This window comes from Drosophila elegans, unplaced genomic scaffold (genome assembly GCF_018152505.1).
Source record: "Drosophila elegans isolate 14027-0461.03 unplaced genomic scaffold, ASM1815250v1 contig_476, whole genome shotgun sequence".
Taxonomy (NCBI): domain Eukaryota; kingdom Metazoa; phylum Arthropoda; class Insecta; order Diptera; family Drosophilidae; genus Drosophila; species Drosophila elegans.
This window is the reverse complement of record NW_024545863.1, coordinates 17,637,045-17,664,073: the sequence shown is the minus strand read 5'-3', so window position 1 is coordinate 17,664,073 and position 27,029 is coordinate 17,637,045. Positions and strand designations below refer to the sequence as shown.

General features: G+C 40.1%; 1 protein-coding gene across 2 annotated transcripts; it reads right to left on the bottom strand.

Annotated features, from left to right (window-relative positions):
* Positions 1 to 1,901: 1,901 nt before the first annotated feature.
* LOC108135156 (serine-rich adhesin for platelets) lies at positions 1,902 to 22,787 on the bottom strand. 2 transcript variants are annotated; one of them, XM_017255777.2, is made up of 7 exons: positions 22,744 to 22,787; positions 20,185 to 20,633; positions 14,224 to 14,816; positions 8,487 to 8,721; positions 7,033 to 7,706; positions 6,322 to 6,427; positions 1,902 to 3,186 (listed from the first exon to the last, which is right to left on the bottom strand). In XM_017255777.2, the coding sequence occupies exons 2-7, from the start codon at positions 20,243 to 20,245 to the stop codon at positions 2,879 to 2,881; spliced, it is 1,977 nt and encodes a 658-aa protein (XP_017111266.1). In that variant the 5' UTR covers positions 20,246 to 20,633; positions 22,744 to 22,787; the 3' UTR covers positions 1,902 to 2,878. The 2 variants fall into 2 exon arrangements, with proteins under 2 accessions (XP_017111266.1, XP_017111267.1); XM_017255778.2 differs by having other exon boundaries at positions 22,709 to 22,786.
* Positions 22,788 to 27,029: the final 4,242 nt, after the last annotated feature.

The window sequence follows — 27,029 nt, the reverse complement described above, 5'->3', positions numbered from 1 at the left end:
GTGAACGTAGTTCAGCAAGCTGTAGTTTACGGCGCCGCAGACTACCACTTATATGGCTGAGATTATAAACTTTTTCGGTAAACTAAACGTTTTTGAATATGTTGATTAAAATAAAATTCTATCTTTGAAACCAATAAAACCGGTTAAATTTGATAAAGAGCTAAACTCAGATTTTCTTAAAACATTAAGCCCAATTTACCAATTTTCATTTTCGTGAAAATGCTGTATTAATAAAAAACCAAATATATTTCTGCTATCCACTGTATATGCAGATGCTGGCAATTTTGGCATTTCTTTGAATGGGATTTGTATGTTAATTTCTTGTGTAATTGGCCAACATTTAGTTTTTAAAACTGACTCGGCACGACAGAAGGGCACAAAATAGAATGCAAATGTTGAATTTTAGCGAAGAGAGAGCAGAAGGATAGGTGGGCATTGACGTTCATGGAGTTCAGGGCCCAAAACCAGACGCAAACTGGTCCATTTCCTTGCCCTCATTGTCATAATCATCAGCGGCGTAGTCATCATGCCAACCGCTACGAGGCAAATTTTGTGCGGCAATATGCAAATTAACTTAAATGTCAACGTTGGTAAAATTTTAAAAACGACAAACGCAGAATTCCATTCGAAAAAGGGTGGCCACCGTTAGCAGTGCAAATTCGCTGGAATTGTGCACCAAATTCAGGGACGGGCGAGGAGAGATAGAGATGGTGACAAACTGCAAACGTCAACCAATTTTTTGCTCTCTACTTTCGTATGTACAGAAGCCGGGAATGAGTGAAACTCGGTGACAATGATGTTAACTAGAGTGTGAAAACTATGATTGGCTGACAACGAGGTGTAAGGATAGGAATGGAATGGCTCCATGTACGCCCTGATTTATGCCATACTCTTGCTCAACTCACCGCTCAAAAGGTCGGCACCTGCATCCCTCCACTTTTCTGGGCTTGTCAACCACTTTGCGTACGCTTGTTGAAACAAATGCCACAAACGATTTTCATTTTCATTTTCTCTCTGCTTACACATGCCATTTTCCTTTCCAGACCAACCTGCCTCAAAACTCTCGTGATGCTAATATCTTTCAGGCTCTCAGAATCTAGGTTTGCTAATGCACAAATTCTGGCACTTTAAAATGATGATAAATACCTCGTTTAAGCTGAGTAATGGTTTATCAACAAAAAATGCAAAAGTGAATAAGCTAATTAGTTCGACTAGTTTCAATAATTCCATTAAGACAAATTAGCATTAATTACACATAAAAGTATATATGCTTTTTCCTCATATAGGGGTAATAAAATTAATTTTAACACAATGTGTGAGTGCATACTTTAAAATTCACAAAAAGCCATCGGCTGCTGAATTGAACAAGTAATAAACTGAATCATAGCTAGCACAGTTGGCTTATGCATGGCCACGCCTTCTTCCTGCCCAATAACCACAGAAAATTACTGTTGAATTTATTTGAACAAAAGTTGCACGCTGGGCTATGTTGGTTGGAAATGTTTTGACATCCAGTTGGTTTGCCAAACTCCCCGGGCTTGCATCAGTTTAATGCGTTGTTAGTTAGAATAAATTGTGTCGCTTTTTTTTTTTTTTTTGCCTGCCCTTTTTTTTCTGGACACTTTACGGCTGTGTATGGATAGCGGCAAAGTCATGAATGAATATTTAACAAACTTGTCAGCAATTCTGAGGCGACATTTGAATATATGAGTTGTCTGACTTGGGCCAGGAAGAGAAGACAGAATGCATTTTTAGGAAAGCGTTTCCTGTATTCTAGCCTGTCAAAACTTTAATTAGAAAACAAGTTAGTTAACAAGTGTGTATACTGGGAAGAAAATAAAATTTATATTCATATACAAATTGATTTAAAAAATAATCGTTTTGAATCCATTGAAGAAATTGTATTTTATTTATTTGTATTTCACTTATTTATTATAGCTTAAGAATTATTGCAAACACTTCATATCATTTCCATTGAGTTCTGATTTCATTTAATTTTTCATTCGCATTCCCATAAAATTTGATGTTGCAAATCAAGTATACGCAACGTTGGAGCAACTCCTTACATTTCTGTTTATTTAGTTGATTAAGTTTGGTTTTTCTTGGCTTGGCTGCGTCTAAAATTTTAGTAAGTCTTTTATATACTAACTAATGTTTACATTTAGTTTTTGGCTTGCTTTGGTTATTTATTTGAATGGAACGCAGTAACACCCGTTTATTTACACTGTTATTCAATATTCATCTATCAATATTCTTTATGCATATAAATGGATTTTAAGTCTTAATAAATCAGGGATATTCATACATATATCTGAAGTTATACATACATATTTACAATTTATAGCTTAAGAAAACCAAAGAAATTTTAAATTATTTTATTCCCCATTTAGTCATCATTGCGCTAATGAGTTGAACTGTTAGATTTAATTCCATAAAACTTTCTTTAACACCAGCTGTCTTGTGAATTTGTTAGTGGGTTCTCTTTGAAATCTCAATCACCCCAATTTTGTTGTGAACTTATATATGATACAACCATGGCAGATTCCAATTGATTAACGGATGAAAAGTGGTCTTAACTGTTAAAGGCGAGTTCTGTGCATTCTATTTACACAATTCTTGCAAGGTTTATTCAAAAAACATACCATATGCCGGAACCTAAGCGTGATTTTCAACATTAATTTACACCCAGATGGAAAAGCAAAAATTAATCGAGTATGCGTATTAAAATAATTCAAGGATGTAGTCCTGTATATATTGCCTTCGTGATGGGTGCCCTTCTTACTCTGTGATAATATGTATTTAAATCGAGTAAAATCTTTGTTTGTATCCTCATTTATAGCGTAAAATCCAAGGAACCAGGCGATTGCCTGAGGACAACTCAAGTCTTGTCCTCCGCCACTTTGGTGGCACTAATTGAGCTGCTGTCCCTGATGAAGTCGACCCCTGATTTGGGTCCTCCACCTCCTTCTCGTGTTGTTCCTGCTACTCCTGCTGCTTCTGCGCCCGATGTCCTTGCGGTGGCTCTGCTGGCACTCGGCTGGCAGATGTCCCTGGCCAGTGCAAATTTAATAATCCACAAAAGTGTCAGAAGCGTTGAAACATTCCGCCAGTGCAAATAGCCGTGACATCCAATTAGCGCACTCCAGCTGACACTGCCCGACTTAATGGCCGAGGCGGAATATTCACCTGCCGATCAGAATGGAATGGAACATGTTATTTGAGAGCACAGAGTTTTGCGGTTTTTGGGCATTGGCACCGGCACTGGCACTGGCACCAGCATAAATACCGCCATGGATGCAAAAACTAATTCAATAATGACACTGCGATCCACCCAATTTCCAAAACCCAAATCGCACCCAATCCCCGCAGCCATCACAATCAATTTTGACTAAAAATGAAATCCACCCAGAACCCGACTCCAGTCCACATTCGATTGGATAAATAAAGTGGCCATTGTAATTAAATATTTCTATTCAGAAATTGAACAGCAAACATGAGTGGGTGTCTGTGCGAATGCATGCGGTTGATGCACACTCATGTGGGCGATTCACGAATTTTGTGTCTGGCTAATACAGTTGATGGACTTTTGCGGCATCCACGTGAAATGCGCTCATGGCAAATATTGAAACTGCATAAACACTGCCTTGAAATAAACTGAAAGCACCTGATCGCCTGGGCAAAAATAACAATCAAACTCTAATTTCATTATTCTCAAAGCTGTTTTCTAATGTTATTTGGAGTTCCATGCTGTTAATTTAACCTTAGCCTAACAAGATTAATGAATTTATATTTTGAAAGTTTTCATGTCACTATGGAGTCGACAAGCTAACCACAATTAAGCCAAACTAATTATTAGTTTCGCAGCACTCCTCGTTTACCCTCCTGGTATCAATTACCATAACCACTGTGTGCTTCCAACGGCAACGGTAACCAAATCATGCGAGTCATCAGAAAATAAGTCTAAAACGAGCTGTGGTCTGCGAAATCATTTATGCAATGTGGGGGCAGCTAGTCGAATATGTGTGTACTAAATTACTTATTTAAAATAATTAAACTTGAATAAATTTAAAAGCCAACCGCACGCTGACATTGCCACTTCACAAAGCGACGGGGCGAGTGCGAATGAATAAGCAAATTAATTATGCCACCAAAGGGGGGTCACGATTCGGGGGCCAGGGCTAGGGCCAGCATAGCTGATTTAATAAATCACAGAAAAAAGTGCAATTAAAACAAAAATCCCTGAATAAATAAATGATAATATCATTAAGTTATTAATTATCATTTGTCATGACACAACGATGCGCAAACGCAACGAACGGCAGCACTGACATTAAGTTTATTAACCTTTTCGCACTTGCACATGATTCGTGGAAAATATTATTAAAATTATGTAAAAAGCGCTAAGTAGGGGCAAAGTAGGGCTCTCTTCTGTCTGAAATTTCATTACTGTCTGGCTCTCAGCCAAGCATACACACGCCCACGCCCACGCCCAGGCCCACACATATCTCTGGAGCATTGTTTTTCATTATCCCCGGCTTTAACATGCTTTCACTCATTTGCCCAGCTTAACAGCAAAAAAAAAAAAAAAAAACACTCGCTGTAAGCCTTTCTTTTATCTGCGTCAATTAGTCGAATATTAAAAATACATTAATTCCTTGTTATGAATGATGTTTGCTCTCGCCCCACATTGCGGCCATTTCACAGCAAATTAAATTGTGAATTTAATTTTAAAATCCCGGCATGAATTCTTTGACTATTGTTTGCCCTTTCTGACCTAGACAGAAGCACCACTCCAGGACAGCTTCCTCCCTGGAAAGTTCCCCGCAGACAGGGCGACATTTTTATGGCCATTATTTGTGGCCCGACGACAATCGTCACTCAGCCCCCGGCCTACGACAAACTTGTACCTGTCTGCCCGAAAATCCTGCTGCCAGTCCTTGTCCTCCGTCAGGTGTCATCAGTCACAATCGCTAGGCATTTGTTTTGCCGGATCCCAGCCGAGTGTGAGTGAACACTCGGCACTGTCGAACCGTATTGTCATCTGCTGAAGTGCCTTTAAGTAGCGTGCTCCAGTCCAAACGGAAAACGACAGGCTACAAATAGCAGTCAAACACAAACACAAACACAAACTGAGACCCCGACGAGCACATGTCGGAGCTGACAGCCAGGAACAGGAAGTGGATCAGAAATAGGAATGACAACATTGCCGCCGGGAGTGATGGACAAACGATTTAAATGCAAGCGGAATTGTGTGGCAACAAGCACACACTGAAAAAAGATGCAAATTTATAATCGATTGCATCATTCCACAGAAGAAAAATGACTGTTAATTTCAAAGACAATTATGGTAAACACGATTGAGTTTACCTTTTATATCATATAGTATTCAGTATATTGCTAAATAATTTATTTATTGTTTGGAAACTACAATCAACGTATGTATGTGTAAATTTCGGAAAAAAGTTTACCACAAAAAAAGGAAAAAGTAATACTTTGTTATTGCTCATTAAACATTCTATTGTTTATCTATTGAAAATGATGTGTCTCAGCAATATGGTATGACAAATGGGCTAAAAAAAAGATTATTATTTTAGGCAATTATTTTGTTTTCGTTTTTTTTTGTGTAAGCCAACAGATAGGCCAATAGATAAGAGTGAGATGGAAAACTGGACAGATAGCTAGCCATTACGTAGCGACATTTATAGGTCAGTCATCGTACTGCCCAGCATCTCTGTCATTGTTGTGGATGTCCTTGGTCCTTGGACTCAACAGTGTCCATGTTGCCTGGCGGACATTGAGCAAATAACGCAATTGTGGCCATTTCGAGATAACAATAAAACTGCAACTGTTCCATTTCTGTCCCGAGTTCGTCGGTTTGGTTTGGTTTTTGGTTTCATTTCGTTTCGTTTCGCTGCCATTGTGTTTGCCATTGTCGGAAATTGTGTAAACAAAATAAAAACCTCTCAAATGGCCAGAACAGTGGTTGGTGGGGATTAAAAAGCGAAAACAAGCAATTTTGTTAAATTTGCTGAGCTTTCGGCAGCTATTTGCTGTCAAACTTTCGCTTTTGGTAATTTAAATTTACATTCATAATTGGCGGGATTAATTTCGGGATGCTTGGCCCACTGTGCGGATATTTCGCGGAAATCAAAAGTCAGGCCAAACACAAACGCATCCGAATAAAATTCAATTAAGCTAAATGAAAACTTAATTCAATTGCCCTGCCGTACAGACAGACAAACAGTTAAAGCCGCCCGCCAACGACCTCACCTTCACCTCACCCACCACCCACTCAATCACCGCCCGTTTACACTTCCTTACCGTTCAGCACGTGGAGCACGATGGTGCGGGGCGCACTGTTCGAAGGGCTGCACGTGTAGTTGCCGGAATCCAGTTTGACTACGGCCGGAATGATGAGAGAAGCCGTCTGCAATGATATAACAAGAGCACACTCAGACAGAGGCACGCATATATGGGTACAGGTACAGTCAGGCTTCTCTAACGCCAACCAAAAGAGTTAAAACTTTAATTGTCCTCACAGAACGCATGTATAAATAAAGGTACAGTATACAAAAATTAAAAAGAATAGATTTTATTATTTTTTAAGATTTAAATACATATATATAAAAAAGGTAGATCCACATTTGCAGAGTAATGATAGTAAGTTAAGATGATGGTTGATTAAACTAAACACGATTTGATATGAGCAAAAGCATTGTTATGGTCTAAGGAGGCAACCAAGAAATTAAGCGATTTATATCTACTTTTCAGTCAGTTTTGAAGCTGTACTGTACTTATAAAGGAAATATTATGCATCCATTGAGACAGTCGGCAGACATGATCAAGTGTGGCAGGCGCGAACTGCTGGGGCCATATTAAAAATTATAATTTGACAAACGCTGACAATAAGAATTTAATAAAAATTATTTTACCTGCCTCGCATTCACGCCAATTTGCGTAATGAAAAGGCATAAATGGGGAGCATTTTGAAGTGAGAGAATTGGGAGGGACGGAATGTGGTAAGCCACTTACTGTTATCTGCTTAATGAAACTGCTGCTTGGCAGCATGGTTGTTGTCGTTGTGGCGGCAGTTGTTGCTGCCGCCTCCGTTGTTGTCAGCCAGGTGGTTGTTGCTGTGGAGTCACCTGTCGTGACATCAGTTGCTGTTGCAGTTGTTGCTGCTGCTGCCGCCGGGGGTGCCAAGGATGCAGCAGCGGCCGAGGAGAGTATTCCTGCTCCTGTCGTCGTCCCCGAAGTCGAAGATGTGGCATCCACCTCGGCGAGCAGCTGAGCTGTTGATGTCTCAGTGCCAAAAGCCACTCCCGCCCCAGCCACATCATTCTGGGATATGGCATCTAAGATATACGAACGTGTTATGGCTACTAAACCATTAAGCGACTCTGAGGATGTGGGTCCTGTCGCTGATCCTGTGGTTACTGTTGATGGTGTTGCTGCCGTGGTGGTGGTTGTGGATGTTGTTGTTGTCGTAGTGGTGGTCGTGGTAGTTGGCACTTCCGGTGGCAGATCGATGCGTTCAATTTCCGTACGCCAACCGCGACGATTATGCAAATAGATTTGCTTCTGATTGTAAAACCAATTAATGAAAAGCGGCGGCTCCAGAGCCTGGCTAATTATGCAACGCAATTTCACTTGACTTCCGGCCTTCACATGTCGCGTTGACTCGCCAATTAATTCGGTTTTCGGCTCTGCAAAGGGAGAGTGAGAGGGAGAAAGTGAATTGCATTTAGTCAGTGTACTGACTCACACACATATCTCGGGTTTGCTTTCGAAAGTGCAACGGTCATTGATTTATTGTCTCTGCCATTGCAGATTTATAGGTGTTGTCAGGGTTTGAGTTTGATTTCGGGTTTTGATTTGGATTTTGGCAACGGGTTTGGCGGCTGAAGGCCAATGGGTCAGTGGGATGTTTGAATAGTGAATTAGAGAGTCAGGATATTGGTTTACTTGGGACATATGTAACCAGTTGCCAAACTCTCAGACGCACAATGTATTTTGTCATTGGTGCCATAGCAAAAAACCTTTAGTTTGAATAGGAATATAATAAAATTTTCTTTTAAATTTTAGTTTTACTGTTTTTGGATTAAATTTTAGTATCTGAAAACTTAATTTAAATAAAAACCATATTTACCTTAAATACAATGCATTTAATATCTTATATTTCCCACACTAATTTAAACATTTTAATAATAAAACATGCATTGTATTTAGTTCAATACAATTTAACAATTAAATATACCATCTTGATTCTATGGTCATATATTTGTTTTTACTATCCTTTTTTTTATCAGTGGACACAATACTTTGTATAAAGATACACTTTTAGACCTATTTTTTCTAACAAATATCTTTAGATAGTAATTCAGATAATAAATTGACTATTCTAAAGAGACTTCTACAAGTATCCACACTTTTTATTTGCCCCAATAGGTATGCTACAAAATACCAGGTACACCATCCATACTCACCCACAATCCTAAGATGGACAATGGCACTGGCCTTGGGCTCCGTGGACACCTGGCACTCGTAGGTGCCCTCGTCCTTGAGCTGCACGTACTTGATCTGCAGCGACCAACGCTCGGGATTCGGGGAGAAAACTGACTGGAAGCGCTGATCCGCGATGAAGGTGGTCTGGTCCACCGTAAGGATGTGGCCGTCCCTCATCCGCAGCCAGGATATTGGCTTTTTCACCAGCTGCTTGACCTGCCCAAATGAGACAGCAAGATTACATTCAATTATCGCGAATTCACTCGAATGGGGGCTTCAATTTTTAAAATTAATTCAATTATCCCCGCACAAAAAGCAATTCAAACAGTAAATCCCGGCTCTTCGACCCTGGGGATTGGTCAGTGTGATGATGATGATGTCAGCAGAACTTTGCCTTGTTTGCGTTGCCCTACCTCAGCTGTTTATACTTTGGTAAACTTCAGGAGGCGATTCCGGTGAAAGGGGGACGTGGGTCCCTGGCAGGGCGGTAAACAATTACGATAACAAAACGACGATTCATTTCTGTCAATAATGGCAGTAATAATTTAGTGGCAATTTGCCCAGGCAGCCTCCGAGCAGCAAAAACAAAATTATACACATTAAATTGCCCGTCATCGATACGGAAGTGGTCCAAAGCCCTCCACCCACTATCAGGTATATATGTCTATATTTAAATATGGATCCACAATAACTGGCATGTCTTGCTCTAATTACACTGGCCCGAAACAAATAGACAACCAGTTGAGCAAAGTGCGCTCAAATCTGGGTTAAATCACAGTCCTCCAAGCCAACTCGCCCGTTCTCTCAGTGCTTTACTATTGGAGCGGGGACTATTGTGGTAACTGGCCGAAACGAAGGCGTCGTGACAGAGGCAAATGACTGCCTTTGAACCACTGTCATCAACTACATTGTCGGTGTCAGGGCCCAGACAACGAGGAACTGAACGCCAAGGACCAAGGCGACGACGACAACGTCATGATTAGATACTATAATCATTTGCGTTTTATGTGCTTGTTGTTGCCGCCATTGTTGTTGTGGACGTCGCCAAGGAAGTGGCGCTGAAGAAGCCCCACAAACATCCCCCCAACCACATTACCATCCGAGCTGTTATTGTCGGATGAGCACGTGCTGTCAAAAACCATCTCCCTTAAATGAATATGATCATCTCCGCTTCGTCGACAAATCAGCTCATTGGAGTGGAGTGCTTGCTGCAGGTGAATCATTATGGACATATTTTTTTGTCTAATAAAATTGAGAATTGACAAAGATTTGATTGATTTCATTAAATGGATTGTACTCACTGTTGTCCCCTTTTTATTTTAGACTTTAGTGTATTTATAACTCCATTTTTTGATTACTAAACTCTTAAGTATAACCATAATAAAATTGAAATTTTAGATTTTAAATATTATGTCTTAAAATAAAAAAGTATAAACAACAATTTAATACTAAATAATATAACTTACAAATATACGTTTTATTTTTTGGTCTAGGGCTTTATATTTAAGCCACATGAGTTTCATTTCGATACTCTCATGGTATAAAGTATAAGTATTAATTCAATACTTAACACCATAACCACTTTACCTTTAAGTTTAATTTCTATACCAAAGAGTCTAAAAGTCTAGTATAAGGCTTGATTTTCAAGTTTGTGGTACTAATCTTATTGAAAAATGTAGCAAAGTTTAAAAGTTTAAGTTTAAATGAAATCTTTTTTGGGTGTAGGGATTTGCTTTGTTCTTTCACAGCCACAAAATTTCAAAATTTTCTGAGAACTTAAGACCAATGCTATTTACTAACAGAGTGAGGGGCTTCGTTTGCTCAATAAAATGTTTACTTTTTGGCTTTAAGCTTTTATTAGTTTCTTTTATTGAATACCATAATAAAACGTATTACCTATTCATTGGCAAACCCGTTTTAATAATCACTTCCCAGTGGATACATGAGAACGCAGAATTTGCGTATTAAATGATTTGCCCAGATATCTGGAAAAAATCAAAGAAACTCATCGATGAAAGCCACTGTGCGGTGTGGGAGTTTATTAAATTGCGCCACAGTCTCCGCCAGGAGTGTACCGGCTCTAAGGACATTATTATCGGGCTGAGCATCGACATTATACTCGGTATTAAGTGAAGATGCTTATCCAGTGAGGCCGATGAGCTTGGGCAGGCAGCCAAGTCAGGACTTGGAGTACGTGGCAAGCGTAAGTAGGTCTCCTGCCTTTCCGCCTCCTTTGTCCTTGTGGCTGACAAATATTCCTGTGTGGCCTGACTAGGATTCGAAAGTGGGTTCCCGCCTGGCATTAGCTATTTTAAATTTTCGCTGCCTGTGTAGATTGCGTTTAATTCCGCCGTAAAGTGATGGCCCGTCTGCACTTATCAAGATGCCCGAGTGTTTGCCATTCAAATATTGTTAATTAGTTTTAGCTGCAGTTCAAAGACCGCTGAAAGTGTGTCACATCGCCTACTCGAAGCGGGTTTTCCGGGTGCAAAGTGCTAGACTTGTACCATATCCACTTCCACTTCCTCCGCTCGATGGGTTTTATGTTCCCTCGACTGTCGTCATCACCCGCCACAGATTCAGCTTGAGAATCCGCGTGAGCATCGTTTTCCATCACAGTCGAGCAGACAACAAAGTTTGCTCATAACATTGCGAATTTTCGTCTAAACTTGTTTGCAAATAATTTCTTTTATTTTGTTGTTTCTCCTCTGTCTTCTGTGCCGCTTTCTCGTCTTCCTCTTTCGTTTCACACAACAATACACCTCAAAGTGCCTGCTTTCATATCTTCACCAAAATAACACAGCACAAAAACAGCAACAACAACAACAACTACAAAAAAAAATACAAAATACAAAATACAAAAATGAGAGAAAACTTTTCGCTTAGTTGCCGAAAAAAGCAAGAAAAGAATGACAGCGAATTGGAAGGGAGAGTCTGTCGATTCAGGGTAAAAAATATTCAAGTGCTTGCAGGCAAAGCATTTTTGTGGCTTTCCCCCTGCACAATTTTGGGGTTCCTTTCAATCTCCTTGTAACCCCCTCCCGCACCCCACTCGTTAGCCTTCAGCTGCTTTCTTTGTGACGCCCAAGGTCTTAAAACGTATTATTAATTGATTAGGTTTAAGCATATTTGAAGATTATTTCGGGCATATAAATATATTCCCGATGCGCTGTGCCAACAGCCAAAAGCGAATATGCGATATCGGAGATTGTGTGTATGTACTGAAATTATCTGATAAATATTTTATATTAGATTGTTTTTCGGCTTTGAGTAAGGGCACATACTATTGAGCAAACATTTAGCCGACGGATAGTTTGCATATTTATTTTAAGCTAAACTTGAAGCCAATTACTGTTAACAAATTTACAGTTTTCGTAATATTAATTAGTTTACCAATTTCTTTATTATTTTCGAAAACTAAATAATTTTATTTTACCGGTAAAATTCTTACGTGAAATTAATTTACATTGTTGATTGCAATGCCTGAGACTGCCTTTATTTCAGAAAATTAATTCCAAAAGGTTATGGCCTGTCCAATGCATTATATTCCAGTTCATTTAATGAATAAAAGATTAGATAAAGTAATTCTCCCTTACTTCTAAACGAAATCAAGAAAAACAAAAATACAGAAATGCAAAGAAACTAAAATAAATCGAAAGAAAGGTTTTTTTTTGTGTAGTTACCCAAAGGTAAGTAAGTATAACCTTTCACGCCCACTGCTGCTGCTCAGCTGCATCTTTTAATTAACTCGACACCACATCATCCCGCAGTTTTTCCTTTCAGCTGAGTTCCTTTGAATAAGCATCTGAGGCGAGTGTGTTCGCGTCTGTGTTTGTGCATCTGCAGCCGTCAGTTGGGCGGAACATTTATTCCTGCAACTTAAAGTTCTGCTGCACGCTTTAGCAGTAATTTCCTGTCCAAACAGTAACCAGTAAATAGTAACTCTGGCAGTGGCAGCGACCGTATCCAGCAGCGCCAATTATAATTTGCAATGCGAGTCGCGGATACGCGGATATGCGGATATGCGGAAGTGCGGATGTACCAAGCGGATGCTGCAGGCACAGCGCCAAGGAGCGATGGGTAACTTAGTTATTAGCGGATGCCAGGCCACTCGACCTCTCTCACTTCCCTCGATTTGTGCGTACATAAATATATACTTATGTACTAAGCGGATGTGTAAACGTACATAAAGTCAACTATATAGGTCATCGTTTTTCAGCAGTTCCAAACAAAAATGTGTCTCCTTCAGCGCCTTCTGCACTTCTTGGCAATGGCATGTTCCTGAGCAACATCATTATAAGTTTTCTGTCCGTTAAAGACATTTTTCAAGAAACGCAAGGCAATATTTTTCTGAAGCTGTTATAAGAACGATCAGGTTAGAAAAGTATATGATTCACATAATATTATACTTAAAGTGTAATAAGCTAAGGAAATCATTTCTGTAGTCTTTAGAAATTTTTGATGAGCCCTTGTTAACACTGCCAACTAAAGACTTAATTCCTTATTCGACAAAGCGATGTCTTTATTTCACCTAGACTATTTCAAATTTATTTTGGTCTTTTTATTTCTGTAAGTGAACTATAGAGTTATATAAACATATTGTAAGCCTACATTTATTTTTTAAGTTTTCGGAATTTTAAAACTCTATTCAAGTGTATCTAACTGCTTATGTATGCCCTTTGGCTGAGGCGCGGCATCGACATCGACATCGACATCGACATCAGCATCGGCAATTTCCGGTTTTGTTTTCGCTCAGTTCCGACAGCGACCAGCGTAAATTAGTTCAAAGCTCTAAAATGCGAAAAAAGGAGAGCGGAAGTCGGACCAATCGATGCTACGTCCCCTGGGTTCAACAACATGCTCCTTGGTCCGTCAGCCTCTTTATTTTCGTTGGACCGAGAAGGCACTGTAGTATCCGCTTATTATAAATTATCAATGATTAATAAAAATGCCTTTGTAAATATTTGCAGAGCCAACAATTTTCCGTGCAACTTCTCTCTGATTGATTGGTCGGTAAACAACGGAGCATGAAAGAGTTTACTTGAGCTGGCTGATTGAATTTTCATGAAATTTTCCTGTCATTTCAACCTCAAATTTCCCCCAATTATGACTTCAAGAGTTTTGCGAGCTCATGAGTCGGTTTGGCAGCATTCCCATTCGCCATTACGAGTTCAACACTGAAATCTGATCAGGTCCACTGCCTAATTAAAGGGACCGCCATGAGAATTCACACAGAAAAAATGTTTAATGGGTTAAAAGGTATGAATGAATATTGTGAACTTATTTAAAGCAGTTAACAATGCTTGACTGTTCTTTAAAATTTTAATGCAAGTGTAAGTATAATAAAAATCAATTTCCAAGCTGAGCAAAAAATAGTATCATATCATATCTTTTCATACAATATAAGTCGTCCGGATAAAGTTGGTTACCAAAAAATGTTCTTTTGATATGTAAACAGTTAGTTGTCAATATCTACTTTGCTACTTTAACGATTATTCGCATTTAACAATGGAGCTAGACTATAAACAGTTATAATTCAGAATTCAATTAAAAAAGCGCCAATTGAGCTAATTCTACAGCCTGTGCCTGCAAGAACATCTTTAGCTGCAAGTACTGTCGATTCATTATTCCGAATAAATTCAATATAATACATAAATCTATGGACTAAATTTTCAGAGCAAGGAGCTGTTTTCTGCTCGGTGTAGCTGCTCAACTTACGTTGCATGGCAGGTAGGCATGGGTGCCGGCCTGGCTAATTATTGTCTGGTAATCATCTATTGTTGGCGGTGGCTTCAGCGTTGTTGTTGCCACCGGGCGACGGGTTGTTCGTCTCGTTGTTGTTGTTGTTGGTGTTGTTATTGCTGGCGTCGTTGTGGCAGCCTCTGTGGTTGTTGTTGTTGCTGGTGCGGCAGCGGTGGCTTCGACTGAAGTTGCATTCAGCAAAATCGATGCTGCGGCTCTTGCAGACGTGGTGTCCTGCGTGTCCTGCGTGATTCTGTAGCTGTGCTGCTCCTGGATATTCCGATTGCTCATAATCAGATTTGCCTCGAGGGCAGCGGTCAGCCGCTGATCGCCATTGTTGCTAATGTTATTAATGGCGACATTGTTGCGGGAGCGATGCGATGAGGATGGGGCTGCATCCAAAGCTGCAGCCATTGTTGCCCCAAATGCGCTGGCTTTGTCCGCCGCCTGGGCCATTTGTGTTGTCGCCGGAATTAATGCCTCGCGCCTTGATTGAGTCCTTTGAAATGCTCGCCCATTTGTTCCATTGCTGTTTAATATTGATGTCTCCTCCGACTGCCCACTGGTGGCTGGATAATGGGAGAAAAAAGGGAAAATGAATAGGTTGTGAGTGGAAATTAATGACTTAGTGTTTTGTTTTCTGTCCGCTGTCCCCCCCGCTGCTCAGATATATATTTCAAATGCCACGATCCCCATTTATCTGGAATACTCGTTACGACAATTAAAACGATTTACGGCCCCGACATTTTTGTTCAATAAATTAATCTTCACTTTTCGGCTCCCCACCTAAGCCCAAAATGAGGGAAAAGTTTGAGTTTCGGAGCAAGTGAAATTAATTAGCTAATTACGAACTTGAATTGATTTGCATGTACTTGGAGTGGAGTGGAGTGGCGCTTTCAATGACAGAGAACTTTGTAAGGAGTGTTTGGCCTACCAAAAGCTGATAATTGCTTTTACACCATTGTTCGGAAACCTTGGCAACTCATAAGGCGATAAGTGTGGAAAGTTCAGAAAACTGGGGCACGCCTCAATTCAGGGCCAACGCGCTATACCTGGAATCACAATAAAATATAAACGAAAATCGACAATAAATTATACGACTTTGACATACGATTCCTAAGCTTTTGGGGCTTCCCCGGATGCAGATTGCTGGTTGCAGCTTCCAATACACTTGCATCGCGAAAATTTGCTAAATTGGAGCCATAAATTTCGCTCGAAACTTTTTGAAAGTCAAAGATAGAAACAGCCAGAGAAAGCGAAAGTAAAAGTGCGTGGGTGAGCTTAGGGTTCGGAAAATACTTGGTAGCATGTTGATAAAAGAATCTGCCAAAGGTTTGACCATAACTTCTTCCACTTTAATATAAATTGAATGAAACTTTTTACTCTGTACTCACAGGGTAAGCAAGTGTGTAATCGTATTGCAAAATCGAAAAATAGAGAAGGATATAATTAACAGACGAGTCCATAAAGCTTAGTTATCTGTATAGAAAGTCAAGTAGCTAAAGCAATCACTTCCCTCAGTTTATATGATGGAAAATAATGTGATGGGTGCTGAAGTTCTTAGAGATAGGAAAAACATTTGCAGTATGTACCGAGTATCTTTAAGTCGAACCACTCAAATCACTGCTTTTAGTTATATATCCAAAACACAGCACAGTGTGTGTAACTTGGTCCTAATTAGCAAATGAACAGAGATCACACAGATACACAGAGAGAAAACGGAGTCATCAAGTGCCCTTCGACAGCCATCGAACTTCGAGTGGAATTGAGCAAAGCAGAGTGGAGTCGAGGGTGCCGGCATTTCCTAATCAAGTTCAGCGTATTTGGCCGGGCTCAAAGTAAATGCAAAACTCTGGAAGCCTCTTTTAACGAGTCCTGCCAAGTCGTGCGAGTCCGTGTGTCCGTGTGACTCTCTCCCTTTGTTTGTGTGCGTGTGGGCGAAAGTGTCTGTGCGACAGTGTGTGTGCGTTATCATGTTTTATGTTTATGCTTCGTGTACGTGCAATAAAGATAAAGCGATTGCATATAAAAAACTTTTTAATTGCCTGCACTAATGATGCACTGCAGCCAACTTGATTATAATAAAGTTACAAAAATTCCATTTCCCTTCTAGCACAGTGGGCAATGAACTAAAAGTGTGAGCGAAAAGTTTAATTAGGCGTCAAATTGGCTAGTTATTTTGTCCTATATTTCTTTTTCATGCCCGTTTCTAGTCCGTTTCTTGAATTATACTTTGCTTTTAGCTTATATTTTCTATGTTGAACAGTTCAACTTAGTATAATTAAATCATAAGTTTTTAAAGCTTTTTACTTATAAAAAAACTTTTTAAATTTTTTATTTTGAAAAATATTCAGCACTCTACAAATATGTCAGAAATTAGCATTGGTATGTTAATCCTGTCTTTGTTTAAGTTCATTTACTTAAGTCTTGGTTCTTTAATATACAAATTACTGTAAGAATTCCTTTAAAATAGCTAGAAACCTTTTGTAATTTATTTTTAAATTTTAAAATTGATAGCTAAAAAGCAGTTTAAACTTTTATTTAATTAAAATGTCATTTTTGGTCCACTGTAAGATGCTTCAACTCATTTGCCCGCAAAACGTATAAAAACCAACAGCTGCCTTCTGGCGGTCCAAGGCACTCGGAAAAGGGTGAGGATTTTCGGGGCAGTCGCCAGCGAACAGAAGGGCGTGTCAGCCGGCGATGAACAAATCAAAACAGCATAAAAAAGTGCAATAAAACAGGCGAATTACTTTGATGTCCGAGGCGCAGGGAAAAAATGAAAACAAAATAATAAACTGAAATTATTACGAAAAAAAATTATCATTTAGGGCAGCGCTGCATAGGAGTATTAAGGATGTTTGGGGACGGAAAAAAAAGTAGGAAGGACACGCGACAACTGGCGGAGCCTTCAAAAATTTGCTTAATCTCTTCGCGCCAAAACAAAGTCGCCAACTAAAAAGTTATAAAAACAGACACGAACACAGCTCCCTCCCTTCCATGCCACTGTAAAAACAAATTGTGCGCAAGAGTAAAAAATAAAAATGTAAAAAGGGGACACAAAGAGATGGGGGGATGAAGGAAATCAAGTCGAGCACTTGATGGCGGATGGAGGAAAACTTGCGTAATGAGCCTGGGTGGGCGGGCAAAAGCGGATGGGGAAAACTCTCACACATAAAATGAGCCTCATCATGCAGAATTTCATTGACTCGGGAACGGGGGAAAAGCTGCTGGGACTGCACGGAAACTTCAGCTGCCTCCTCACACTAAAATTAACCGAGCAGGCTCCCAAGTCTCGCGGGCATTTTTAGTCGAAAGTGTTTTAATCAAACGCCTCTCTACACTTTCCTCGGCCGGAAGCGAGTTGAGTTCGCCGGAGTCTAAGTTTGTCTGCCGCTGTTATTGTTGCGTAGTTGCTTGTTTTTGTTTGTTTGCTTCCGTTATTGTTATGGCAACAATAACAAAGGCAACAAGAAAAAGAAAAACTATGCGAAAAATCTCAGCTGAGCGCGGAATTTTCCGCTAAAATTAATTTAAAAGGGTGAAGCCTTTTGGGAAATGTTTGACTTTTATTTTTGTAACCCTGTCTTTCGGTCATGATATGGAAAGCTCGAAACCTAGTATATCATAAAATGGCGTTATTTATATATATTTATTCCTTTTGTGGTACTTCCCTAAAAAATACAAAATTACAGTATTGACAAGCTCACAAAATTTGTATCAAAAAACATGCACTTAGTTTTGTTTTAGCCCTTTTTCAAAACCAATTGATATTTTACCAAACTAATTTGAAACCATTTTTGGATTCTTTCATTCCTTTCCAGAAAATAAAAAAAACCCTTGTTAAAATTTAATTAATAACCCTCTATAAATAATTATAGTGAGAGATTAATTAAGAGATCAGCTTATACTTCTGAAGTAAATAACAAAATGGTTTCTGTGTTCTTATTAAAGAAGGTGGTTTTATACGGATGCTTATTTTAAAAGAAGTTTATATGTTTCCGAAATCTTCTCAATTTGCATTTCTCTCAGTGTGCTGCCCCTGCGGTCTGACTGATGTCCGGGGCGCGCCTCCGTTGTGTCCGTCTCGGACTGACAACATTTCGACACTTTTCCTAATTATGATGGGCATGTTGCCGGCATGATGAGGCTAATACTGAGGCTGATGGTGATGATGATGGTGGAAATTGGCTTAACCCCAAGGCTCCCGGGCGCAGCTATGGAGCGGCGTAATCTCTTGCCTCCACCTCGAGTTAACTCGATGCCAGGAGGACTCTCGGCCGGACACTCTCATCAAAATGCCAGCCTAGTTTTCGCCCATAATGATGACAGCACAGGTCGAGGAGCAGGACGAGGAGCAGGACCAGAAGGACGGGGATGGCCGTAACTTTGTGTAATAATTGTTGTTAAGCGTTTAAGTCGGGCGTGCCACTTTGGCGGCTAACCAAGAGGCATCTCGTGGGAAAATAACCCGAGACTTGAGCAACTTATCGCTACCGCAAGGCAATACGGCCAAAAAGCCAACAAAAGGGGGCTTTCAAGTGGCGGGGGCAGAACCTGCGGTTGAGTTGGGTCCGTTTTGGGCGGGCCCTTTCGAGTTACTTCAGTTTTCGCTACAAGCATTCAATGATGCTCAACTGGGCAGCTGAATTTGATTAAACAAAAGTAAAAGTTTTTAACTTTTTTGCTCTCCCACTTTTCGCTTACCCCCAATCATCCTTCTGCCCCGCTTGCTACCCTGATTGTTGTTATTTCCCGTTCAATTGGCTGAATCTCCTCAAGCGTTTCGTCAATCACTTTCATGGCCAAAAGAATCGAACAGCTTGCGAGGATGAGGCAAAGAGCAAAAAACAAAGGGGTTAGCTTGGGGGTGGATACCAAAGTTGCGAGCTTTTAACACAATTTAAAGCATCCAGAGGCGCCCCGCCATAGTTCTGGCCCCTGCCCCGCCTCCCATGGAAATTTTTCCCATCACTCGGCCTTGCTGCAGTTTTTTCCAAACTTTTCTATTGAAAAAACAAAATTCTGATGGGCAGGTGGGGGGAGCGCAGCGTTTGATCGAGTTTGGTTCATTGATGAAAATGTCGAGAGTCACTTTCGTTATGCTTTAGTTTTGACTTTCAGTTTAGCAATTTCTGCCTTTTCATGTTGCCATTTTGATTTTAATTACCTTTCTCTCTCTTGTTTCCCTCAGTCCATTTTCGGCTTTTATTTGCCGTGCATTGTAGCCCAAGGACTCTCTCAGAGGTTTTTATAAATTCCTTTTGCAATGGAAAGGTACAAATCGTGGACAACTTGGCAAACCATTAATTGATGGGAAAAGTTAACTGCTCAAGCGTTGTAAGCGATTGCAATGTTGGCTTAAATCCATTCACTTACAAATCGTTCAGATTGTTTTTTATCGAAAGCTTTAATTTAATTGGTTTTAGGTTTTTATCACCCATTTTGGTTATAATGTTTTTTTTTTCTATTTAAGTTTAGTTGTGTTTTTAAGTGTGCATGTTTAAACGGCAAACTTAGCTTTTGATGTTTAATAGCCAAAAATGTTAAAGTACCATATGATGTGAAAATCTGGGGCATAAAATACAAATTTCTTCAATTTCTGCCAGCATAAGCCGCGTTGCAAAAATACCAACATAATTTAAATTGACCCTGACAAACCAAGCAAAAAATTTCCAAGTAAAGCTCCATTCCCTCGCGCACCTTTCCCTTCTTCACCTTAGACAGTCTGCGCTTAAATATGCACAAAGGCCAAGGATGTACGGCAGCAAATGCCTTAGATTCGCCCACAAAATGCTTTTAAGCCGCGCATATCAAATTGTTTTCCATGAAAACATGAGAAAAAGATTCGGGAAACGGGTGAGGGAATGTGGAGCAAGTCATTTAATATGCGACAAATGTATCGTGAGAAATAATTTCATATTTGACGCAGCTTACCCGGCAGGCAGATGAGCAGAGCCAGCAGGATCAGGGGCCCCGGCATCTTGGCCAGCTCCATTAAAGTGCCAAGCAAATTGATAATCCTTGCTCCGTGTCGAGTTGAGTCTGGGATTGGAAGTGTATCGCGTTTCGTGCTCCCGATTTGGCTCCTTGGTTCGCGGTCCTTGGCCAGCTAAATCCGTTGGCTTTAACTGGGTCACATTGGCTGTCTGGCGGCGTTGGGCCGCTGGAGCCTGTATAAATTTATCCCTGCCTCGGCGGGGATTCCGCTCTTGTTGGCTGTTGCTCTTGTTAATATCGCGTATACGCCTTGACACGAACTGCTGCAATAGCTTCTTTTCCGTCTCCTACGCGTTGCTGGCGGTTCTTTGGTGCACAAAATCGCTGGGTTAACATATTTTCAAATCGCACTTGCACGGTAAGCTTGTCGGGGCAATCTAAAATAACTAAAAGCAAAAAATGTCGTATGGCAAGCTGAGCAGCAATAACAACACGTGGCCAATTTTAAATATTCCCACAATGTGCCCGTCGAGCTGGGTCCTATTCTACGTTTTAGGTCTTGTATTCGTATTCCCACATTCTCTGGCTCTGGCTCTGGCCCGTGTCCCAGTTTATGGTCGGCGTTTTGCGCCGCGTCCTGTTTTTGATATGTTTGTGTAAGTTTTTGGTTGGCTTGGGTAATGCGGGTGCTCTTGGCATTAGTTGCCCAAACAATGTGTTCCCGTTTTAACCGACCGTCTCAAAATCCGGCTCAAAACCTAAGAAAATAAAAATTCTTCGGCATACAAGCTCAAATCGTTTTGAACTAAGAACTGAGAAAAATAAAACAGATTTATGGGAAATATAATGTATAGTAGCAATTTCAAGAAATCTAAGTTACTTTATCTCGTACAAATTAAAATCACTTTTAAAATAACTATTTCTTTACATTTAAAATAAAAATAAAAAAATTTAAAAATATAAAATCTGTTGTTTTTCTGACTTTCGACCAAGTGAAGTGTTAATAAGTATTAAAAAAGAGCAAAAAAGGCTAGAAATCGCAAAGAGCTAACAAAATGTGCTAAGCTTTTAAAAAAAATGTAAGAATTTTTGGAGATTTGCTGGCGAATTAGGTTTCGGAACCTGAGCACATGTAGTTGTGTAAGCTGGGGCATTCCATTTGGCCAACCTCTGTTGGCGTAGCTTGCTTGGTTTCCCAGCTACTGCGGCTGCTTGTGTTACCTCATCTTTCTTTTACGCCCCAGACTATTTGGCATTAACGAAATTTATTTATGCGGGTGTTTAGTGGGGCGTAAAAGGAGTACATATGGCCATCCAGGCGGGCGGACACGCCCACCGAGCCGACTTACGAATGCAGGACACGCGCAGGATGAATTGAAAGGATTCTCGATGGCTAGCCAAGGTGTAGGTAGGTCCAGGCTGGCCATATCTGCCCAGGTCTGGCCGGGAATAATGATTTAAATGCTGTTTTGTCTCTGCCAACAGATGGGCTTGAAGTTGGACTACAGCTGGAGCTTGAGAAATGCCAGGCATACATAAGTAATGGCAGTGGAGTAGGTGGCCCAATGGAGCGTTAACTCAAATGTTAAACAAATGTAATGTTCCGGACGACTGGGTCGTATACCCTCAAGCAGGAGAACGAGTTGAATCTTGGGCCAGAGCGTGGATAACACAAATAATATTAAATTGATTGCACAAACAAAACAGCAGCGGAAGTGTAAATGATTTAACACAATTCCTATTTCTATTCGCATTCCGCATCCTCGACTTTTGACTGCTGTCCGTCTTGGCCTCGGTCTTGGTCTTACTCTTGGCCATCTGCTGCTGCTCAAACACTCAGAGATTTGGCCCAAGCTCGACGGTGTGGAAAGCGGGAAATTCTTGTCTTGTAATTTAGTTTATTTTGATTGCCATTCAATTCCGTAGCCGTTAGTTCGTTATTATTTTATAGGATTATTTTAATACGATTATTGTGGCAGATTATTTATGACAGCTTAGTAGCTTTTGGCATAGCTTAGTTTCTTGGGGTTATAGGTAAGTGGGTTTAATAAAATCAATTATTTTTTCAAAGGCAATGGTTTTTTTTTACGTATTATTTAAACATTAACTTTTTACACCGCGAAGGAAAATGTAATTTGCTTTTTTTTCAAATGATTTCTTGTGCCATACTCAGTCTTCGATACGATCAGCTATATATATATAAACACATATATATACGTATATATGTATATATATTAACCAATAAAACCGCATATTTATTTAACTAACTGATCTTTCTACTGATGCACCGATTGATAGTTTATTTATTATTAAGATTTGTTCTATCCACATTTGGGCATAATTCACAAATCGTTTGCATTTCTTGAGTTATTGGAAAAAGAGGTTTTTCTTGTTTTTAGTTTACATAAATTATTTGGTATTTATTTGTATTTAGCTCATTAATACTTCATGTAATTTCGTTATTATGATTTTGGCACAGATTGATCACTATAATTTGTCAAAGATCCTCTTTAGTAATAACCATTTTTAAATCTCTGTGGATGCTGTTTGAATTACGTTCAACGACTTTGAAGCGAGAATCGAACCAAGCTTGTCACCGGCTAAAAGTAAACTAAGTCAACTGGCGACACCTTAACAGGCCAAACCAATCGGGCCCGAAGTTCGCCGAAGAGTTCGGTTCGGTGGCGTATACGCAATATTCGGTAACAGCGAAAGAGAACACGATACTGTAAGCGAGAGTCTGCTGTTGCACAAATGCTTAAAGCCATAGACTGTTAACGTTGTCGTGTCTGTCAACGAAACAAATGCAATTACTCGGCTAAACTGCTCTATTGTTATTAGGCATGTTTTATGCATTGAGCAGTTAGGTAAATTACTCATTTGGATTTTATGTTAATTTCAGTCTGGGAATGCATAAAATCACAGTAAGACCGGCCTTATCCGGCGTTAAGCCATGCCAATTACCAGACATAGGGTTGGGTGGGCAAAGGAGGCTGCAATCATACCGACATTTATAGCAGCTTAACAGTGCGATAACATAATTCCTCATTAACGTCGAACCAAAGGCGCCTGCACAGTGCTCGAAAAAAGTGCTGGCCAAAAAGTGGGGGCAAAAACTAAGCGGATGAAAAGGATACGAACGAAAGTGGGACAGAAGCATCAGCCAGAGAAAACCGCATCTTGCCCGGATATCTATGGCATGGCGAAGTGCAAAGCACACGGATAGCCGGGGATATGGCGGGTTGGCAAAGAAAACAAAGGACCAAATTATAATGCAGACGAACGGGCCATAGATGTCGCCGCAAACTGCGAAGACATTCGCGACTTTGAAGGGTGGAGTCCGCTCTAGCAGAGGGCCACAAAAAGCGGAAGCTTTTGCATAAAATTCAATTTGTCGTGTGCAGCAGCCATGAATATGCCGAACTCCGGCTTAAAGCCGAACCTGATGATGTCTCTCCGGCGCCCACTCCACCCCCTGGCCGTAACATATGCGCGAAATTACTTACGTAGTGCTGTCACTGACAGTTTGGGATCTGGAACCACCCAGCCAACCCAATTCCCTTCCAATCCCAGCAAAAGCAAGAGCCCAAAACCCCACAAAAGCTTGTAAAACAATGGCTGCATATATGCAGAAGACACATTCACTTTTTAATACGGCACCACACACCCCACCCACGCACAGTTGCGAATATTTTTATTGTTTATGTAGTTAAATAATTGAACCACCCACGGCCACACACAATCATTGGCAAATTAAAACGATTTTTACATACATTCTTTTGTTTTGCTTTATACTATATTATGAAAGGCCCGCAGCTAATTGTTTTTTTTTTGTACAAATTGGAAATAACTAAAGGAATAACTCAAAAACATTTGCCAGTAATATAGACATGTTGAGAGTTAATTAAAGGGCTATTATATGGGCTTAGGCAGCTTGATTGAACACACAAATTTGTATCTACAGGGCTTTCACTTTCAACAGTTACCAAATAAGTCTTAGTTCCTTATTAATAAATCTTTATACGGGAAAATGTAATTAAGTAAGGCCACACATTTATTGTTATGGTAGGTTAAAGAGAGCCGCTTACTAACCAGACTGAGGACGACCCATTTAAACCTTATTCTGATTTCAATTCTTCACCCATCCTAGCCATAAACAAACGCTCGAATTATCCCTGACAGTTCGAATAAAGAACAATTTTCCGCTTAGCTCTGCAGTTCACTCAATAGAACTCAATCATGCCAGACCCTTGAAAACGAATTTCTCCTTGCCTTTTGCACACCTTTCACTTTTTCTTACAAGTCATTAATCACTGTTGTTGAAGGGTGGACGAACAAAAAATTAAAAAATTACTCAAAGAACCAGATAAAAAATTGTAAAAGAATGCCCCTTCCTAAGTAGGTCGCTTCAATTAATGCGATTAAGATAGTCAAGTAAAATCGAAAACAATCCCTATAAGAACTGTATAAGGTGCATATATAAAAGGACGAAAATTAAGGCTTTTGTTAGAGATAATCACAGAAGAATCCACTGACGGCTAAGGAAGTAAATGAAGTACATTTCTATAATAGAAATATATTACCAAAATAGCAAAAAATACATATAGAACCCTCTTGCCATTTAGTATCTACCTAAAATCACTGCCTGTAATCTCTGCCCAGGATGAGGCTTGCCAGCCAGGAAAAACATAAATTTCTGGGCAAAATGTTCAGCAGCCACCAATTAATTCAAAATTTATAGCCAGTCAAGCACTAAGGCATCATTGTCCACTGCCCGGAACATTCATCGTGTCTGGCTAATGTGAGCCCAATGGCGGTGGGCTGGTAGGTGGGGCTATGGGGATATGGGGATATGGGGAGATGATTCCAATTTTACTGCTAAAAGGGGGTTGGCAAGGGGGACCGCAACAAGGGACCGCATTAGCCGCAATGGCCGTGTGTGACAGCTGGACGATGTCGCAGATGAGGAGTGCATGCCCGGCCCTGACTGTGTCATTTATGCATTGCCGACTGATTGATTTGGCACACTCTGGAGCTCTCGGCTTGGGGGAGCCAAGTATATGTTCGACCAATGTTCCTGCGGCCGACAGCCACTCCTGTCTGAAGTGTTGATCACTGCACTCAGAAAAGCGTTTGCAATCTGTCAACGTTTTATAAACGATGTTAAAAGACCCTAAAACGTCGCCTTAAAAGTGAATCATAGAGGAGGTTCCGATTTTTGCTTAAACACAATTTCCTTTACAAAATCATATAAGCCAAGTATACTATGCAAGTGAGATTTTTCTAGAATTGCTTAGTAACGCTTTCTTCTGATCCGAGATATCAGCGATAAAACACAAATAAATATTGGCAAGGCAACAAGTTTCTGGAAAATTGGGCTGCTATGGTAGCTATTAGAATATTCAATTCTCACGATTCACTTTATAAATCGCTGGGCAGTATTATTCAGCGTGTCACAGAAATATTGTCCAATCAAATTCGGAACAGACGTCCATAAAAATTCCAAACAAATTCTGTTGGAAAACAACCCAACGTGTGTTCAATTAAATGCGATATATGTGTATGTAGGTTTTGCAGATCCCAGGACATAGACAATCGAAAAAAATAAATACAAAGAAATATAAAAGAATATCTATTTAAAAAAAAAGAACAAAGGTAAGACGCGTCTACTACAAATTAATAGATTGTCACCTACTGTGTTTGCCGTATGATTTAAGCTATATGATATAATCATTTTAATGTTTCTTAATGACACATACAGTTTAAATGGCAACCTCTCTTATCGTTTTGCAAGCAAGGATCATTTCAATTTGGCACATTTAGGCAGAGCATTCATTGGAGTAAACACGGTGGGAAAAAGCAGTAAATGGAGCTCTAAACACAGTTCAAATGACAGTGAAAATCTTTTTGCAAATCCTCTAGGCAACAATTACACATTTGGTTGTAGCCCGGACCGAGCTGCTCTGTGCTGGCATTAATGCGGTTAGGTTGTGTAACCTTCATCTCAGTCGCTTGAGAATGGCCGACTATCCCCCCATGGTGCCCCCCAAAGTGCCAAAAAGTCTAAAAAAGGAAATTCGTTTTTTCAGTTTCGGGTAGCTGTTGTTTTTGGTCCTGTGGCATGGCATCCTCTGCATGACAACTTCACTCTGTTGCTCCATTTGCAACATTTATGGGATTTCGTATGCCGTTGTCAGTGTGTATCGTGTGTATCTGTGTGTGGTTATGTGTGCGAGAGGTCATTTTATTGTTTCCAGACAAAATGGTCAAATGGGAATTCGGCTTTTAGCTCTGCTTTTTTGCCGCTGCATGTGTAAGTAGCCGATAGATTTAGATTGAACTGTCGAACATGTTACTGGGGCCTATTCTACCGGCTTTGGCCCACACACAGCAGAAGGAAACTTTGCGAGATAGGCCAGTGGAACAAGAAGCCAGCCAAAACAATGCAAATGATTAGAATAATCGCCGTAGGTGTTTGACTTACCCGGACTTACCCGGCCCATAAATACAAATTTCAGTTTGCCGCAATAAAAGTTTTCATTTGCCCCTTTCGAACGTTTTTATGACTCTCAATTGACTTCTGAACCTAGTTTCATCCATCCCCATCATAGTCAATTTTATGGGCTCATTTTAAATGGAATCAAAGAGGGGTGGGAGTGATTTTGCGCATGTTTAAATTATTCATTGATAAATTCTCAATTATCTGAACTCGTCAGTTTTCGCGGTAGGAAACAAAAAGAACTGAATCTATAATGCTTATTTATGATATTTTTTTGCTGACAAAAGTGAAAAATGTTCATTCATTTGCATTATAGCATCGTCGGGAGTTTTTGCCCCGCTTC